Below are 19,194 nucleotides of genomic sequence, written 5' to 3'. Positions count from 1 at the left end.
TGTCTTCCATGACAAGTCTATTCAGTTTCCTGCTCATTCAGGGGGCTTTGAAGGAGATGAGGAACAAATTATACAAGCAAAAAGCAAAATGCAATTACTGAGCATCTTCTGCTGTACCTGTACACAGCTAGACACTTAGGGGTAGGGTAGGGAAAAAGCAACATCCTGGCCTCTAGAACTAAAAATATTTAATCATCTTGGAATAACACAGTTCAATATGAAGGACATCTATTAAAGAAAGGGAAGAAAGAAAGTTGCTGTTATCTTGGGAATTAAGGTTTCAAGAAGATCCTGTTCAAGACCTCCTCGCTGACTTTCCTTTCCTAGGCATTAGGCAGAAGATGGAGTAGTTTTCAGTTTCTCGATCCCTGGGAAATCAATGTATTATAATCTTAAATTCCCATGATTCAACAGATTGACAGATGCATAATTACATCAACCTCATTTTGAATTCAAAACACAGTAGCATTTGGACACTTATGCCTACGATTCAGTCCTTTAACATATCTTTAACAAATGAAAATGCCTTTCTACCCGACCCTCATTTGGGAAACTGTAAAGCACACAGTCAGCTTATAGTATCGTCACTTGCCATTTGCAAAGTTTTCTTGCAGTTTCTCATGGATTTCTCAATGCTACCTACTGTATTTAATAATTTAGCTGACAATCCCAAGATGATTCTTAATTGGCTTAAAAGCATCGAGCCTCTTAAGAGGGTTTGCATTTCCCTTTGAGCTACAAGGACTCCTTAGACATCCTACTTATCTATGGCATGCTCATTTATGTGCAGCCCAGTAAACATTAACCAGGATTTGCTTTGTCTCAGGATTAGCTTTCTAGCATGATGAACGGCATTAAGGTGACATATTTACAGCTCACTGCTGTTACAGTAAACTGCGCAGCTCTCCATTCTGAGATTTACAATCAAACAGCTATTACAGCTCAAATCTTTGTAAGAGGACTGCAGTTCAATGTATCTTCTGATCTTCAGTGACAGAAAGTATAACAGGAAACATAAACATGCATGCATTAAGGCATCAGATGGGTGAAGAGCTGCTGGAAAGACTTTATTACTTTGTCACTCTTTACATGAAAACTTTCCACTTAAATCAAATATGAGACTTGCATCAACTTTTGCACTAACTCTCCTTCCTTCCCACTTTCTCCCATTTCTGTTTTTTCAGGGGCTTACCTGGAGGAACAGAGTCCACATAATACTTCTGAGCCTGTTTTCAAATGATTCCTGGTACAATTGATTTTGATCATCATCATCATCATCTTCTTTTACCAGTTCTAGCTCCAAGTTTGGAAAAAGGTGCCCTTTCCTCCCAGAAAGATGAATAGGAGAAGCCTCATGACACTTCCTGGCCCTTTCTGGTTCCTTGTAGAGCCTTTTCCCTGGGAAGATTTGTATTATGGTGAACTAGGAAAAGGAGGAGCAGAGCAACCCCGTATTTGCTCCTTAATTTATGGAGAAATGCAAGACTTCATCCTGGGGTGAGGAGTTACTCCTGTTGTCAGGAAATGTAGTGTTTTTCTGATGTCTTTGGCTTTCCTTTCCTGTGTCATGACTTACATTAATTCCTCAAGTCCCACTGAATATTCCCTAACCTTTCAAAGTTTCCTTCCATTTATTTCTAGGATAGAAAGTGAACCAATAATAGAGTATCACTAAGGTGAAAATTAACACTTGCTGCTCTCCTACAAAATTAAATACAGCTTTCCAAAATTTCGCTCTTCTCTGACATTGTTCCCAAGTGGTTTCACTGAAATTTAGCAAATCGTTATTAAGGAAGCTGATGCTACCTGAGGAAGAGAAAAACCTTTTCAGATCAGAGCCTTCTTGTATTTCTGAATCCTGTAGTCAAATAGCCAGAGTTAAATAGAAGCCAGAGGGCATGTCCTCTTAGGGCATATCTAATCATGCAACAGCACAATGGAGAAATGATAGGTGAGCTCCAGTTTACCAACAATTTCACTTTCGGAGGCTGCATGAGAATCCTAGCTTGAGTTACAAAGCAGTTCAGTTGCAAAAGGCACAGCGTGGCAACCCTAACTAGCTTGGAGACAAAACTCAGTGCTGTTCTGTTGCTGTTGTGAAGACCTCTGTGCCACACAGAGATGGCCCTTCTAACAAAAAGCCAGAGGGAGTAAGGCTTTGAAGGCTGAGGAAGTGTTCAGCAATAAAGGGCTGAGCTGCATGTTTACTTTTTCACACCTAGGTTTCTTCCCCTCTCATGTCTGTGGACTTGCTAAACGAGGAGCAGGATTAAGTGGTAAGCAAGAGTTCATTTATATAGCAGACAACAAAGAGTAAGTCCATAGCAGAGGCACAGGGCTCACTTAGCCTGGTATGGCTAACCCTGACACACAAGATTTAAGTAAGACCCGATACTTTTTCAGTCTCTTCTAAATATCCCTTTATTTCCTTAGTTGTTTGCAAATCAAGGTTGTCCAAACCTACAGCTCTGGAAGCTACTGTGTGCAGTTCTCTCTCAGTCAAGAGGTGGGGCTTTAGCAACAATTCCAGAGATCGTGAGCCTGTATGAAAGGCCACATAACACAGAATAGTAAGAATCAACAGGATCAGTTGTGGTTACTTTCTTTTCTGATTGCTCTGAAAAGGTACTTAGGGAAAAACATTTCCTGCAGCTGTGGGAGGTGATTCAAACTGAAAAACTGGCTGGACATCGTGTGGCCATTCTGAACCTGCCTCGATCTGTATGTCTGGTTTCTGTCTGAGCAAGCAGGAGTAAGCCATTTTGTAACAGAACTGTAGACTTCCCCTGAGAAGAACACTGCATTAGAGCACAGCTTTTACAGCATGAAAAACAGGGGATAGGGAACAAAGTGCAATTTTACACTGTTTTATTTGCAAGTACTTGAGAATACAGGGTTTAGGTTATGGCAGCTTTCCAAGATGAAGTTGGCACATGTTCATTGTAAGGCATTTCCAACCAACAGTTAATTGCTTCTCTTTCATATAACTATAGAAGCACAGCACTGAGGGCTTTCAAAAGCTTCTTCACTGTTACTTTTCATAGTAGTAGAGATAGAAAGCATCAAGTCTCATCCTCTAGTTGAATATGATTAAAGGTTCTAAATTAGCTACAGGTAAAAACAGCTAAAAACTTAAATTTAAAAAAATATGGAAGAGTACACAGTAACTTAAAGTAGTGGGGTTTTTTTACTTGCCTTACAGAATCTGTTTCTCACATTCCTGATAAACTCCAGCTCCTACAGAGACCTTTAAAAATATTATCTTCCCTACGCTTCTGCAACAGCTCTAAAAAGAGCTGGTACGCTTTCCAGCCCATAAAGAAACTACCCTTGCAAAAAATTTACGAACGATAGGGCAGCTTGCAAGAGTTAAGACTATTATCATCCTTATTTTCAGACAGAAGACAGGAATATGTTTTTTGTATTGGGTTGCTCCTTCAGGCTTAAATTCTTACATTAATGCTTCAGCAGAGAACTAAAGAGAAAGACTCCTTTGACTAGTTCTAGAAAAATTAAGCATGTTGCTGAGAGGTTTTAGTATTTTCTTGCTTGCCAGTGGTGGCTTCAAGTTTGTTTGGTACATACAACCAGGGGGGTGATGCCTATGGCTTTTTTTTTTTTTTTTTTTAAGTTAGAAAGAACTAGGAAGTGTTAAGATTACATAGCAAGAATCTAGCCTTGATTTAAATATGCACTGATTGCATCTATACGGACAGCTCTTACGCTGCCTTTCAGTATTACCTAAGGGACAACAGATTTAGATCCTCCCACAGTGTATTAAATGGTACAGTCTTGGATCAGCTATCAAGAAAGCAAATACAAGCCTTACTCTTGCAGTAAAGAGCTTATGCACAGAATAAAGATGTTGACGGCAATCTCTACGGTGTGCTTCAGGTATTCTGTATCAAGGGCACAGAGCATACCAAAGGTAAAGACCGAGACTGCAAAACTGATACTCGGAGAGCAGAGGAGAGGCTTAAAAGGACTGGCATTACCAGCGCCTGCAGTGGCCTGTGCTATCTGGTAACATGCTGCAGCATCCTGGACAAGCTTGAACGTACAGAGACTAATAGCTTTGTATCCAGATATTATAATCACATGCTGCTCTTCCAGACGCCTGTATTTCAGTTGCTTATGTGCAAGAAATGACAAAACTTTAAATTATAAAGCCAACTGAAATATGTTATTTCCTGCCTTTTAGAACCACATCTTGCAATTATAAATATAAAATACTGTATCCCAACAGCTATTCTGAACTTCACTTTCCTAGAAGGTAAAGGTCAGGGTACGAGAGATGGGTTTGTCCACTGTTCTTACACATTTCCTCTTTTTTTTAGCGGGGGGTTGAGGGGAAGGCCAAGCTAAAATCCTGGTTAGATTTACTACTTCCTAGAATTTCATTAAGTGAAATGGAGAAAAAAGCCAGCAGGTTTGATGTATATATCTGCTAACCTGTGGCAAGCACAGAATGCTAGCATCTCATCATTTATGTATACCCGGTCTATCAGCAGGCTTACTTTTGCTCCACTCTCAAAGAACCAGCTCCTACAGAGGTTATGCACACATCAACCAGTTTTGTTGATTTATAAACATTTGCATTTACCACACAGTCATCTGGTTTTTTTCCCTTTTTGGGACAATATATGCTTCATCATTAATACCAGAGGCAGAAAGACAGACTCTTCTTTTTGTAAGCTAAAGGGGGATGAAAAGAAGCATCCTGGATTCAACGCCCCTAACATACAGGTTAGGCCAAAGACATTTTGGATTCTTTTCTGCTATAAAAATTATTTGCTATAAAAAAGATATCTGCCAAGAAAATAACATTACTGCCAATAAAATGTTTTAATTCAAGACTAACCAGCACTCGTCCTCCAAAGATGTAACCTTTATTTCCCAGCACAGCACATGTATGAGCTGCTCGAGGCTGAGGTGGATCTCCACCCTGAAAGAACCAAAATAAGATCCTTCAGAACATCATCGAAGTGCCAGGCAAGGATAATGGCAAGTCAGTATCACAGAGATTGCAGAAGTGAGGCCAATACACATCAATATGCTGACAGAACTGCAACTTTAAAAGGAAATAATTTGTACTCATGTCAAGACTCCACAGACATTAGAAGATACACATATTTGCCAAGGACAGCTGTAATTGAGTTCCCTCAGTAGTGTTTAATATATTCCCTCTTGATCTGATTTATCATTGCTTTACTGAAATGAAATTCAATTAATTATCTTTAATTCCTAAGCATAAAATTACAGTAACACATCAGTTGTTATTGGTATGTCCTGTGCAGCTTTATTTTTCCAAAGTGTGAATCACCAGGAACTGGTAGAAAATTTTCTGGAAATTTTATCTGAAAATTTGATGTTACATCTAATAGCCACATGCCAAAAAGTATTCCCTGTGTAAATCGGAAATAAAGATAGCAAAATTGGCTTTTACTTTTCAATGGCATTTTCATTTTTTGCATTTAGTTTTATAGGAATTTTAGAACATCCTATAAAGCCCATAAACCAGTGTCAGACACTCATTACAATATACTACTTCTACTGAGTTCTTATGTAAAGGATTTTATGAATCTTTCTAGTATACTATCATATTAATATCAATAAATAGAAATGTGTACATTACTATTTTACTGGGAAAGTAAGTATAGATGCGCGCTTGGAAGACTATTAAAATAACATATTTCATGAAGAGTATAAGATCTGTTTATTCTAACAGTATAGCACGACTGGGAGATATTTGTTAAAAAGATTTTTTTCAACATTAACTCTTGAAGGGAATACAGCAACTCCATGTACACAACACTCAACGAGCGTATGACCCTCGCATACTAAACATGTATCTTTACTTCACAAAGAAAAACTGAAGGCCTAAACTAGCAATACGGCGAGTTTACCATCTCTGCCCTTGCCTTCTTTAAGTCTGTGAAAGCTGAACGGTGAACCAAGAGAGGTGTCAAGGCCAGTATTGTTCTTCCAGCCTGATATACTATCCTTCACACTGACCTATCAGCTTTATGAAAAGGGACGGAGGTGGAAGGAGGAAATCCCCAGGCAGACCTTAATCTCTCATGTGGTCAACTCTCAGTTACCCATGCTAGGTTACCTATGTTGCAGATTAATTATACACAGATATAAGCAAGGCCTACGAGGATACCCGAAGTTGGTGTAATTGCCATAATCCATTTCTGTAGGACCCAAGCTTGCTTTGGGAGGAGCCACTGAAATGCCTCTGCACCCCATTCCTGCGCCCTACTCTGGTATTCCTACTAAATGGTTTTCTGGAGTATTCCAGTGCCTTGTCTTTCCAGTAACGGAGTGCTGGCAGTAATTTTGTATTCCCAAAGCTGTCTTAAGGCTTGAATACAAACCTTTATCTCAAAACTATCCCCTAGATACAGAATACTGTATCATCTTCTAATGTATCCAGATTTCTAATGCCTCTCTGAGGCTTATGATATTTTTTGCATCAGAATCACGTTATGGAAAAAACACCAGTCTAATAACATCCTGTGGGAAAATAAACTCATATCGGTTCTGAATTTTCCACATTTCAGATGCAATGAATGTCCTCCTGTTTAACATTATAAGCCTGAGCAATACCAAGCATATTGAAATTACTTTCCCAACATCAATTTCTAGACCACAATAAGTATTCAAAATGCAGTAAAATCACAATTGTGTCAAAAGACAAGATTCAAAAACACTCACTCTAATTGCTGGTTGAGACCAAGTTTGTGTGGTTGTATCAAAAACATGAACATCATTATGCCATCCCCAGAATATCTGTCCTTCCTAAAAAACAAGTTCAATAATTAAAAATAAGTTTATTCTATTTTAAAGTCTTTGTGTTTATTAAAGGATACAAACCCAGAAGTGAACTATCAAAACAGAAAATAAACTGAAATACAGAATTTTATTAAAAGAAACATATGCTAATATTTTTAATAATGATGCAGCAGCTCAGGTCTAGTTGAAGGTCGACAGCATTCAGGAACGTTAGGGCTGATGACACATTTGAAAATGGGCTTTTGGCTCCAACACAAGTCACTGCAGTAGACAAATTCTACCTTCTGACTTTTAGTGTAACATACTGAGAACTAAATAGATTGTATAACGTAATACATTTTTCTAAGTCAATATTTAACATTTGCTATAAGGATCTATACTCCCTTGAATGCCTATCTATTTCTAATTAATTCCTGTCACTAGATAATCAGTCTCCTCCCTTCTATTAACTGTAAGAAATCATTATAGGAAACTAGCTAATCCAGGCATCTTAAAGTGATGGCATTTACTCTGGATAACAAATTTAAGAAATTAACTGAAAGTATTTGTCAGTCAGATTTCTGAAGCTATAAATTCCCTACTAGTACTTCAAGGAAATAAATTCTGAAATTTTCTGGGAGTTTCATATTTAAAATATGTCTTCAGATTTAAAATACTTCCTTTGTTCCTGCTTCAACAGCATTTTGTTCCATTGCACTCAAAGCCTAGCACTGGCTACTCAGAATACGCTGAACATCCACTGCTCCCAACATGCAATATCTGAAATTTCAAATCTAAGTAGAAGATTCTAATTTGCCTTGCTGCTGATGCTGTAAATAAAAGAAAAATCAGACAGATTTTCATACTTACTGAGTATAGTATAGTACAGTATAGTATAAAAGATCACATTTTGACAATCAGAAAGGACGAATCACTCTGAACTGTTACAAATCCCTTACCCAAAATGCATCATGGACATCAAAACAATCACTCAGTTCATTATGCTTCCTACAGCCATAGCCACCAAAATATATTAGCCTAAAAAAAACAACAACAAAAAATAAGCTCAGGTAGCTGTTTTGTAAATAACATTCAAATGAATAAGCTGTAATGATTAATTTCAAATTTTGGTTTACCTATTGCACTATTAATAATATAAACAACTTAAAATATTTCATATTGCACCTAATTACACAGCAAACCTTACTGAGATGAAAGTAATAGTTACACTCCTCAACAGGCCTGACAGAAATCCACATAAGCAAGGAAGGAGGTTCAAGATACCTCAAAGTCCCTGTTCTCTATTCCTCCATCCACAAGCTTATCACAGCCACATTTTCAGACACGGGTCTCAAAACGACATGTAACGCACAAGACCGTGAAATGCCTCTGTTGCTGCTAGAATTCCTACCCTTTTCTATTGAGATTCCTATGCTCCTGCTGAATTTATTAGCCTTCTGTATACATCTTTTCACAACAAATGTTCCCAAGGTTCAGCCCACAGACTGTCTGTGACCCACAAAGTCTTTCTTTAGCTTACAAAGAGACTCTTTCAACTAAGCACTACTGAACATATTGCATTGCAAGTATTGTTACACACCTCCCAGCCTAATATTCCACCCATGAAATGGCCATCCATAAGTAATGGTTCCTAAAGTTTTGTTTAACTTCAACATTTGAGGATATTTGGTATAGTTGTTAGTGATCTTGGGAGAAGGCAATTTAGGAAATGATGGGATGGTGAAGGTCATTCCAGACTGACATTCCTAGGGAAACAGAGTTACTGAAAGCATTGTGCAATACACCAAGACATCCCGATCTGCAAATTCACATCTTGTGAAATTTTAAGGTATACTTCTGAAAAGGTGCATAGCTTGTCCCCAAATACTTTTGTTAAATGAAAAGGTTACACCTCTGCCACCTACAATAGGTAATTTTCTCACTATGTGGATTACATGATATGCCAAATAGATTAATTTAGTTTTGAATAAACTTGTTGATAGCTAAGAAGTTGTTCAAATACATTTACTTTCATGTATCTTGCAGTTAAATTGGAATTACAAAACCAATATATAGTACTGAGAGGCATTATATAGTTTATGCAAAACCTCTTTAGATGTGGAGTCCAGAAACAGATAAATCATTTACATTTTATCATGTTCACTGTATATCATAGTCTTACTTCTTTACAATAACTTTTATAGCAAATCACTGACACATCACTTTCTCGTGACCAGATATGCCACAATATCCAGACACTTTCCATAATAAACACAAAATCTGAAGTAAAATACTTATTTTTAGCCAAGTATTTGTTTTAAATACACTCAGTAACTTTTACAACACAAGTATCTAGGCTGACTTGGTTCTTATAAAGATACTCACTGAAATGTCTTTGCCATTGTCAGTATTTGTGTGCTATTGAAATCCATGAAAATCTACTAAATATATTTCATCGCAGGTAATAATTTAATGCTTACATAATGCAACAAAAATCAATGTAATTTTTATACTGATTTTTAACATTGTTAAAATTAAAACCGTAAGTAAGAGATGCATAACGATTTTTATCTAAAGTCTCAAAGCATTCCAGAAACTTTCACTAAATTCCCCAATCCTCTCCTAAAGTGGGTTCATACTTACCATTGATTCAGCTCACATGTGATAAAACTCTGGTAGAAAGTTGTTAGGAGAGTTACACAAAATCCCATAGCAAGTCAAGCTAAGACTTAGAGTTTCATGAATCCCAAACCTGTGTTCTCTTCACTTTATAGGACTTCCTCTCTGCAATTAACACATATTAAATATTCTTAATGTGTTACCTGTCCTTATACACCCAGCAGGAAAGCTTGTCACGTGGTGTAGGAGGTTGACCTTTAAAATTTGTAATTTTTTTCCACCTATAGGTTCCATTTTTTGTTCGCAAATTAACATAATACAGCTTAAAAGAAAAAAATTACAATATTTTCAGTATAAATGATGTTGAAGGATCCAGCACAAATCACCAGCAAAAAGAACAACCCGCCACCCCCAGATTACACTACTTCCTTTAAGAAAAAAACAAAAGGAACTGACAGTGAAGTTTACAATATGTAGCAACACATAGGAAGGATGTGATACACAACAAGAACACAAAAAGCATGAGAATTAGCAGCACATTCCCTTGCCTCCCCTCAGTCAGACCAGAACACTAATATCCTGCTCCTCCCAGAGTCAACTGAAGCCTTGCAAAAAGCCTTCTGCAAGACAAACAGCTCTCGGTTCAATTCTACTACCAGAACTGTCAGTAGTTCTGCCTAACCTAACTAGTTAACTGCACAAAAGTCAGCAAGGCTCGGGAAACGAGTACTAAACTGAGATCTGATTACAGGTTCCATTTCAGTTATTTTCCAGTCAGGACTGAACCCTGACTTTATTTACACTAAATGATAAAACAGCTCATTTCCTCTACTTTGCTACTCCAGCCTTCAGTTCAAGGAAAACTGGTAGCTATATTTTAACTTTAATTATTACCTGATTATATAAGAAAGGTAATCACTATCAAAGAGCAAAAATAAAAGTGATATTCTGAGATCAATTTCAATTTTGGCTGCCAATATATTTAATAAAAAAAAAAGCAATTGGGAAAACACTAGCAGTTGTCAGAAATACAGAAAGTTTCACGTAATGGGTCTCATTCTGAAGCTATGATTCAGTGAAAAATCCCAGAAAAATATGGAGTTGAACATTAAAGCAAAAACTAAAGTTTGTCAGTTTAAAAGTATACTTTTTCTACAAAAATAAACCTTTACCTTAAATTTCTCCTTAGTTCAAATGCAAAGTACACCAGACAGCAAGGTCAGCATTATTATTATCATTCAAATATAATGTTATGAAAGAAAAGAATACAATACCCGATTACTGTATCCTTTATCATCAAATCCACCAAAAATGTACAGCTTCCCGTTAATGCTTGCCCCACAGCTTCCTGACATGGAGGTAGGTAACTCTCCTTCCATTAGGTGCATTGTCCTGCAATTCAGCACATAAAACATTTAAGTCTTATAACACTGCTTTCAAACCTGCTAAAATTAATAAACCCAAACCAGATGTATTAATAATTTTTATACTTAAACCTAAAAATACAGTTGCCATGTTTTGGCCATTACTAGCACGAGAAACTATAGCTGCTATATGAAGTCAAGTTCCTGTAGTGTAAGAGGACTTTCACGGGTATATTGTGCAGGTGTTTATGAAACACCTCATTTTTTCTGAAGGTGAAGCCCATATTAAAAGAGCATTAGTTCAGCTGAAACATTAATTATTCAAAAACTGGAAATATGATTAGCTCCAAACACTCCTGTAATGAAAGCATGTTATTTTACAACTGGAAAACTGAGGCAGAAGTAGAACTAAAGGTCAGAAGTACTCACTCATTTTGGTACCCAATACGCCACTCTTAAAACTGCATTTTGCACTGTATTTAGCATAATAGAAAAATCTTCAGTAATGCCAATTTTAGCCATGAGTTCTCTGTTCTTCAGCAGCAGCAGTTCCTAGCCTTTGCTAGTGTCAGTTACAAAGCAGTAACTTCCTGTGATAGAAATTCTAACATCACGCAATCTCAAGCACTACACAACTACCTGACAGAACTCAACTTCTGCTGAACTCATGAGGCTGAGCATTAAGCCAAGACTGTGCTTAGAATCATTACTCCACACCGAAAACAGCTTTCCTAGCATCTCAAATTTCTACAGAAGACAGGGACCTGCATTTCCCTCACATACGCACAGAGGACATGATTTATGATTCCCACCTTGTTGCCATACCTTCAGTCTCTACAGATTTAGCCAAATCCCAGCCTCTCTGTGCTCGCACTCCAATGCCTTGCCCTGACTTTGCTGCCGATATCTCAGTTGCTTTCACCCCACGGTTTCAGGTTAGATTCCTTTTCCTGCCATTCCTGCTCATTTTTCTCAGCTCTCCACCTGACTCTAGGCCTTCCAAGTCGGTCCTTAGCCCAGTCTCCCTCCTCAGTCGTGGTCTCCCACCTTCAAACTGATTCAATTTTTCCTTCTGTCTGCTAGGTCTAGTATCACCACACTTGTTGACCCAGTCAATTCCAGTTCATTCCCTTCTTTGATACATCCACATCTAGATCAGATGCCTTCATTTTCTATCACTGGTGGCTATACAGAAGAAAAGGATTGTTACAGCTTTGAGTTCTGACAGTTGACCTTACCCCAACCTAAAAGAACTGGAGGCAGCCATTAAAAGGAAAAGCTTTTTATGCGCTAAATTACCAGATGGGAGTGATGCACATGTAACCTGTCCTTGTGGAAAACTGCACTCACTAACAGCTGCCCAGGGCACTTCGTTGCAGCACAGGCCGGCCCACCTTCCCCTTCTCTGCTCTTGCTTTGTCATCCCTGCTTGTTCCTGTGTCGTGCGGTGCGCTCAGCTGTACGTGTACAACTGTCTGCGCTGTAAACTGAAGAAGATCAAGAACTGATCCAGGTTAAAAATAAGCCTGCAAAAAGAAAGGTTATATTTAACCCAGATCACCTTCCTGATCCAATTTCTCGTGTGACCATATAAACAGCTGTACCAGTACAACTGATACAGGGACATCAGGGGTGAAAAACAAGAGAGTATGAGGTTGCTTTAGCCAATATTTTCACCAAAAGAAACAGACGGCAAACCATAGTCTCAGTGAGGGCACAATCTTAAAAAAAAAAAAAAAGAAAAGAAAATAGAAAGTGCTTAAATATTTCTTTTAACATAAAAGTTAATTTATGGAGAACTAAGGCAAAATAAATGTACAAATAAAATGCACCTGTTTTAAAAATAGAGACTTAAGCCGAACATTTCAAACACCCTCTTGAAAAAAAAAACAATGATACTTAAGGAATTAGCATGTTTCCTAGAGCAATTTGCAAGTACATATGCCTGTTCTTCAGTCTTCACATTAAACATCTGCTATTTAAACTCCAGAGAACATGACCAATAAGTCATGTAAGTGAAGTAAGTCTTTTCACTGCAGCTAACTGTAATCTATGCAAACATTAACTTTATATATTAATTAAATATAAATTATGCAACTTACCATAACCCACTATCCATTTCATAGATCCAGAGCTCATCATTAGGGAGATAAACTTCATTTTCTTCAATTGACTATAACCGGAAAAAAAATAAATTGCAAATGTTAAATCAATTATGCATTATACACCATACGCTTTAAAATGAAATACCAAATCATGTTACTTAGCAACACAGAATAATCTTACGGAGATCATCTACCAGAGCATAAGTCATACCCCAACATTATTGCTCTGATCATTACAGTTTTAAACAGGCAGCTCAATAATGCTAATATTTTGCATTTTATACTAGAAGTTCAAAAATACTGTGCTAGGTGTTTCCTGATGTCATTGAGCTTTGCTGATTGTTAATAGCATCTTTAATCACTCATTTTAAGGTGTGAAGGTTATAAAAATAAGTTTGGTGTATCAGAGGTAGGGAGAGAAGTGTTTCAATATTCACAGAGTAGTATGAATATAATACAATAGCCAATTTGTAAAAATAAGAAAATAACACAGGCGAACAATTAAGTCATTAGGAAACATACACAACTGCTACTAACAGGTAGCACAACAGTACCATAACGTGACTATGGATTTACAAAACCCAAAAATCTAAAGAGAGATTATAAAAGATGCTTCCCTCCTCTATTAAAATGCTGTTACTAAAGGAAGTGTTTTTTTCAGTCACTGATGTGATCACTCACAACAAATTTTGCCTTACTGTTAGCCTTCACACCTCCAAATACAGAACATCAAAGATGAACATCAAAGCAGTAATCCTGTTCTTTGGGGCTTTTTGCATCATTAAGGAAAAGAGGGTTCTCCTTCACCTGAAGGATTTTCTCCTCATTCCACAACTCTTTTTTATCTTTTCCAGAAACTGAGACTTTGCCAGGCTGTGTAGATGGGTAAAGAACCCAACAACTAAATAGAAAGTCAGAAAAAATTACTCATTTTAAAAACAAGGAACTTAATTCCTCAGGCCCACTCATTAAAGGCACAGCTCGACCAACTTAACGTTTTGCCAAGAAAGATGTGTAACAATGTAAAACAGACCAGATTTGAAGCTCCTGAATCAAAACTCATTATCTTTTGTTTTGGAAGATACTTTTAATTAGGAGGCAATTCTTGGCATGGTGGAAAAATATAGAGAAAAGTGTAACTGAGAAGCACAAAAAGAACAGTTACTTGGAGTGACTGAAGGAAGGAACTTGAAAGAATAAAATGTTAACTATGAGAGCGCTTAACCTATGCCATAACATGAAGGAGAAAATTCCTCTGTGGAAAACAGATCTGTGAAGACTCCCTAACAGAGGCTATGTAAGAAAGACAAATAATTTCAGAAATAATGATGAGGAAGAACAACAAACAGGAGAAGGAAGCCCAAAAGAATGTAAGTGCAGCACTGAGGCTGAGTAACAATTACACCATTAATTATTCTCTTAGCATTAGAAAGAAATGAAAGACTGTGAGGGAATAAGCAGCCAGAGTCAGTAAATAAAAATATACTAGATCAAAATTAAATGGATGTGACGAAAAGAAGTTAAATACAAACCCAAAATTTAATAATTAACAATTTAGTTACTGATATTGATTACTTGCCTTTAAATGATTTTTACCTGCTCAATTTGAAAGGTGCCAGCCAGGCATGTACGCACTACGTTTGGTAGTTTATCCTGCCAGGGACCTTTCATGAGGCAGACTCTGCTGCTACACGCAGCTTGCAGCTTTCACAAAGTGCAAAACTCTACTCAATTTAATTTAGATACAGCAGTGGTCAGAAGCTGAGCATTTGCTACAAAACCAGCTCTGAGCAAAAACAGTGATGCCAAAAATAAGTAAGCTGGGCAGCAGTGCACCATCAACATGTAAAATGTAAAAACGTGAAATTATTTACCTGTGTAAAGTGCTGCTCAAAGAGTAACAACGATTTTCATAATACTCTCCGCAAATAAATATGTAAAACTACTAAAAACATTCGCAAAGTTTATCTGCTAAACTTAACACACATTGTTCATTTTGACTGTGCCATGAACCCAGGATCCTTTACTAGAAAACCTTTGAAAACACTGCGCTAGCCAGTCCAACCTTAGTTTCTAAAGCCCAAAGCATAGAGAATCACTGAGTATTACCAGTGATTTACGTGTGGCATCGTAGCTATATAGAGTATTATGGAGTTTAAGGCCAGAAAAGGGTACTAAAACTTCCTGTAAGCAGACAACTCACATTATTTAAATATAAGCTTATTCTAAAGGTGGCTAACTTCTTGACACTACGTAATATCTATTCAAATCCTTACATGACTCGCAGTCACAAGAAACACTACCTACCAGAGACCCCTTAAGGGAAGAAAAGCTATGGAAGCAGTTGAGAGGCTCCCAAGAGTTCCTCCATTCCATTCCAGGTTGGTATTGGGCAAGCCCGGCCTTGCAGTAGGCTAGAGCAGGCGTGCCGAGGTAACCCAGGCAGCAGAACCCTGCTGCCATGCTTCCTACCACAGCTGAGGGTTTGTATTTCTCTGTATTTTCTGTATTTCATGTCAGCACAACCCTTTCCAGGGGAAATGAATCAAGCTCAGGAGCAGAGCAACTCTTTAAATTCCACAAGCTGCCCAGGTCTGTCCTATTAAGCTCCATGTTTTCAGTTAAAGAAAAAAAGAACACTCCAATTTCCAGAAATTAAATTATAATGCGCTTCAGGAAGTGACAAGAGACAACAAGCCAGTAGTGTCCAAAAGCCTTAGAAACATCCTTCCCCTGCTACTGCATGCCCTCATAACAATGTTTTAAAATTTAAATCCAGGAGTCCCCAACTAGCATTCTTTGCTTGAGTACAGAAGGACAAACTTAGCACATTCAAAAGTTTACCTTAGATCACGAAAACAGAGAGAAGAATACAGAATATGTTAATAGAAACATGTTTTCAGTGTATCAAGACCAGGAATAATACCAAGCACAGCTACTTTCACATTTTAGGGCCAACATGTGCAGACATTGTGGATAAAATAAACTGAATGCATTTAATGTAGTATCATTCATAGTTTTCTTTTGGACTGAATTAATCCAGAGCAAAGAGTCACAAGGATTTACTTATGCCAGAACTGGTAGTGATCTTTCAATAGAGAAAAGCAGATGTGGTTTTAGTCTGCCACCAGCTCGTTTTTGAAGTGACAGAACTGCTTTCTGAGGGAGAAAATCTGTAACACACAGCTACTAATAAGTAAAAAATGCAGGGACTCAGGAACGGGAACATGAATTACACCCTAGAAAAACAGCCACAAATTATAGCCGTCACCCCACACAGGCAGGGAGAGAAGCACTCCCAGAGCACACAGGAGCCATGCGTTTGGAGGGCAGAGGAAACAAACCGGCTCCGCCAGCCCTTCCCCAACACGTGCTCCGTGATGGAGGCAGCTGGAAACGGAGCAGCAGGCAGCCCCGGGCACCAGCCAGGGCCACCTATGCTTAGAGAAGGGGAGCAACAGCCGAGGGGAGAAGCACACGGGAGAACTCCCTCTCTTCTTTCGCGCCCTTCCCAGAGCAGCCGCCACTCCCAATACACGACTCGCGCGCTGCCGTCGCCGCCATTTAAAACACCCGCCCCTGCGGGGCGCGCTGCCCCGACAGCCAATCAGCGCCCGCGCTGAAGGTAAACACCGCTCCGCTCCCGGCCCGCCAAGGGGCTGCACTGGCTGAGGGGGCGGCCGGGGGCCAGGCAGGGCGGCGGGGAGCCCCCTCCGCTCCGCTTCCCCGCTCCTCCCTTGCCCCGGAGCTCTTCAGCCCGGCTCCCCCCGTGTGGTGACACACCGCCCCGCCGCGCAGCTTCTCGCGCCCCTACTCGGCCTCCCTCCCCCGCTCGTCCTCGCCCCCAGCGCCCTCCGGCCGCCTCCTCCCGCCTTACCACGTATCCCCCCCACACATAGAGAAAGTTCCCGTCCACCACGGCGCAGTGGCCGCTCCGCTCCTCGGCCACGCAGAACTGCTCCGCGGAGTCTGCCGCCATCTTAGGTGGAGGAGGAGGAGGAGGAAGCAGCTCGTCTGCCTCAGTATTCGCGTCCCGCCACCGCCTCCTCCGGGAGAGGTTGGGGCTCTCCGCCGGTCGCTCCCCTCAGGCGGACGGGAAGCGAGGAGGGTCCAAAGTGTGGGGCGTCACCCTCTCCTCAGCGCAGGGGCCGTGGCGGCCTCCTTCAGCCTCGCCACCGCCCCGTGTGAAGCCTGAGGGTCGCTCCGCGGCCGGAGCCGCCGGGCGGGGGTTAGAGGCGGGCGCTGCGCTGTTCGGCGGTGCCTGCGGGCCAGGGCCCTCTCGCTGACCCCGGCTGCAGCCGGAGCAGGCCGCGTACAGAGCGGGGGGCGGGGGGGGAACGGAGGTGGCCGTGTGGATACGCTGTGCTCTACCTTTGTCCTTGCACTGCTCCGGGAAGGGGCCCTGTCAGTGTGGGTACAGACTCCTGCCGCGGCCCGAGGACAGCGTCTGCCCAATGAGGCACACTGAACGTTACAATGTGAGATTTAAGGGCTAATAAACCACGTAGAAGGGTGTGAATGAAAAGCACGACAGGAGGAAAAAAGCACTGATAATAGGATACCTAAACACAAACCCAGTGCAAGAGTCAAGGAAGAGCTGGGTCTCTAGGCAGACTTCAACATGGGAGGTGGTTTAAGACAACCGGAGCAGAACTCGCGGTCTCTGAAGATGACAAGCCACGCGCCAGCCAGAAATAGCAGCTACGAAATGGTCGCTGATATTAATTGAAACAATTGTATAGGAGTTCAAACTGTTGCCCACAAAGAAAAGTATCTTGTGAATGCTGTCCTCTAACCTGCAGCCTGGAAGCAGTTGAAGCAAGAAGCTATGTACTGTGATGTGGTAGAGTACTTGAGAATACCAGAGGTGCTGCACAGGCCCTGTGTATTGGGGGCAGTGCCGAGCTAGAGGTAACGAACTGAATAAAGCTGGTGTTGGGATCTCAATGGGCCATCTCCCATCGTGTCCCAAACTACACACTTCCCATTATTGAGGGATCTCCACTCCCTGTTATCTGCACCATTATATAGTTTTTCCTATATGTTGACTTGCCCTTTAACAGCAGGCTGGGAAAGGCACTAGCCTCTTATGCTGCTGCCCTTCCCACTCTTGCACTGTTAGATCAACAACCCAGTGAGTTCCAGCTGAACTGTGGATCTAGCTGGAGCAAATGGAATTCACAATTAACCAGGCACAGCTCTTAAGAAAGAGTGGTAGAGTAGAGCTTGTGAGAAATGAGCACTTTAACATCTTGTAGGACACCAAAAAGCAATTGTAAAGATTTTCTTGTAAAAGCGGGACGTATACTTCCTCTGTTGTATCCGGAAGATGTTAACTATTCCTGTCAATAACTGCTAATATTAAAATGAAGAAATGTAGTGGTGATGCACTGAGATGATGATTAATACATAGGAATAAGCATTTGGAACAGGCAAACTCTCTCTATAGATCAGGCAGAGCCACAGTGTAATGTCTCAGAGAACAGTGCAAAGTCAGCAGTCCATGGTTTTGCCAGTGGAGCAGTGACAGACATGAAAATGAGATATTTGTCACACTCAGTTCCATCGATTCCCCTTTGGCATGAGGTAGATGTGGTGTCTGATGATGGTCCATTAGGCTGTCTCTGCTCTCCAGCCACATGTGCTGAGATGGCAGCGCTGTGATGGCCAACAAAGCCACGGCAGACGGCGGGGAGGAAGAGCTGGGCATGGCTTCGAGAGCTCAAGACAGATGGCTCAGTGGAACAGAAGTCTACAGCTCATGCTGGAATACTTTTATATCTCTGGTGGGAGGCTCCAGGCAACCTAACAGAATCCCAAATACAGCAGGATGCTGCAGGAATATGCTTTTTATTCCCCGTTTGTTCATATCTTAAAATTAGTTTCTTTTTAGATGAGGGGTACATTCCTTCTCCAGGTGTACCTTCCTTCTTCAGGTGAGACGTGAACTGAATGGCAAAATCAGACTTTCTTTAAAGCAGAACAAGCAGTAATCTTAGCAAATAGAAGAACTTACGTAAGGATTGGGTTCATAATTTGCACCTAGCTGCATGCCCAAGATGAAAAATGGATTGTATTTCCTGCCAAAATATCGAGACCTGTCAGATGGCAGCTTTTAGTCTAAAGAGAGTAGATGCAGCTTCACCCATGAGCTTGCTCCTAGATGAGGTGCAATGATTATTACATTATGTAGTTGAGAATGGACTACAGAAATCAGGCTGACATTTTTTATCCAGCTTAATATTCCTGCAGTCTTTTGATCAAGGAACGAACTTTCAGAGTTGCTCTGGGAGCCTTCTGTGGAGTAAAGCTGTGCTTTGAGAGACGGG

The 19,194-nt window shown here is 40.2% G+C and overlaps 1 protein-coding gene across 2 annotated transcripts in view; it reads right to left on the bottom strand.

Moving 5' to 3' along the window:
- KLHDC1 (kelch domain containing 1) overlaps positions 1-17,106 on the bottom strand; it is a 30,156-nt gene extending 13,050 nt beyond the window's left edge. Inside the window, exons 1-7 of one of the 2 annotated variants that reach the window (XM_075753144.1) lie at positions 16,743-17,106; positions 12,863-12,933; positions 10,671-10,788; positions 9,600-9,718; positions 7,737-7,815; positions 6,721-6,804; positions 4,862-4,945 (exon numbers count right to left, since the gene is read on the bottom strand). In XM_075753144.1, coding sequence (XP_075609259.1) covers positions 4,862-4,945; positions 6,721-6,804; positions 7,737-7,815; positions 9,600-9,718; positions 10,671-10,788; positions 12,863-12,933; positions 16,743-16,844 — 657 coding nt within the window. In that variant the 5' untranslated portion in view covers positions 16,845-17,106. The remainder of the gene's footprint in view (positions 1-4,861; positions 4,946-6,720; positions 6,805-7,736; positions 7,816-9,599; positions 9,719-10,670; positions 10,789-12,862; positions 12,934-16,742) is intronic. The other variant, XM_075753145.1, reaches the window with a different exon arrangement.
- Positions 17,107-19,194: the final 2,088 nt, after the last annotated feature.

The sequence above is a fragment of the Balearica regulorum genome, chromosome 5 (assembly GCF_011004875.1).
Source record: "Balearica regulorum gibbericeps isolate bBalReg1 chromosome 5, bBalReg1.pri, whole genome shotgun sequence".
Lineage (NCBI taxonomy): Eukaryota > Metazoa > Chordata > Aves > Gruiformes > Gruidae > Balearica > Balearica regulorum.
This window is presented reverse-complemented; position numbering and strand designations above follow the sequence as displayed.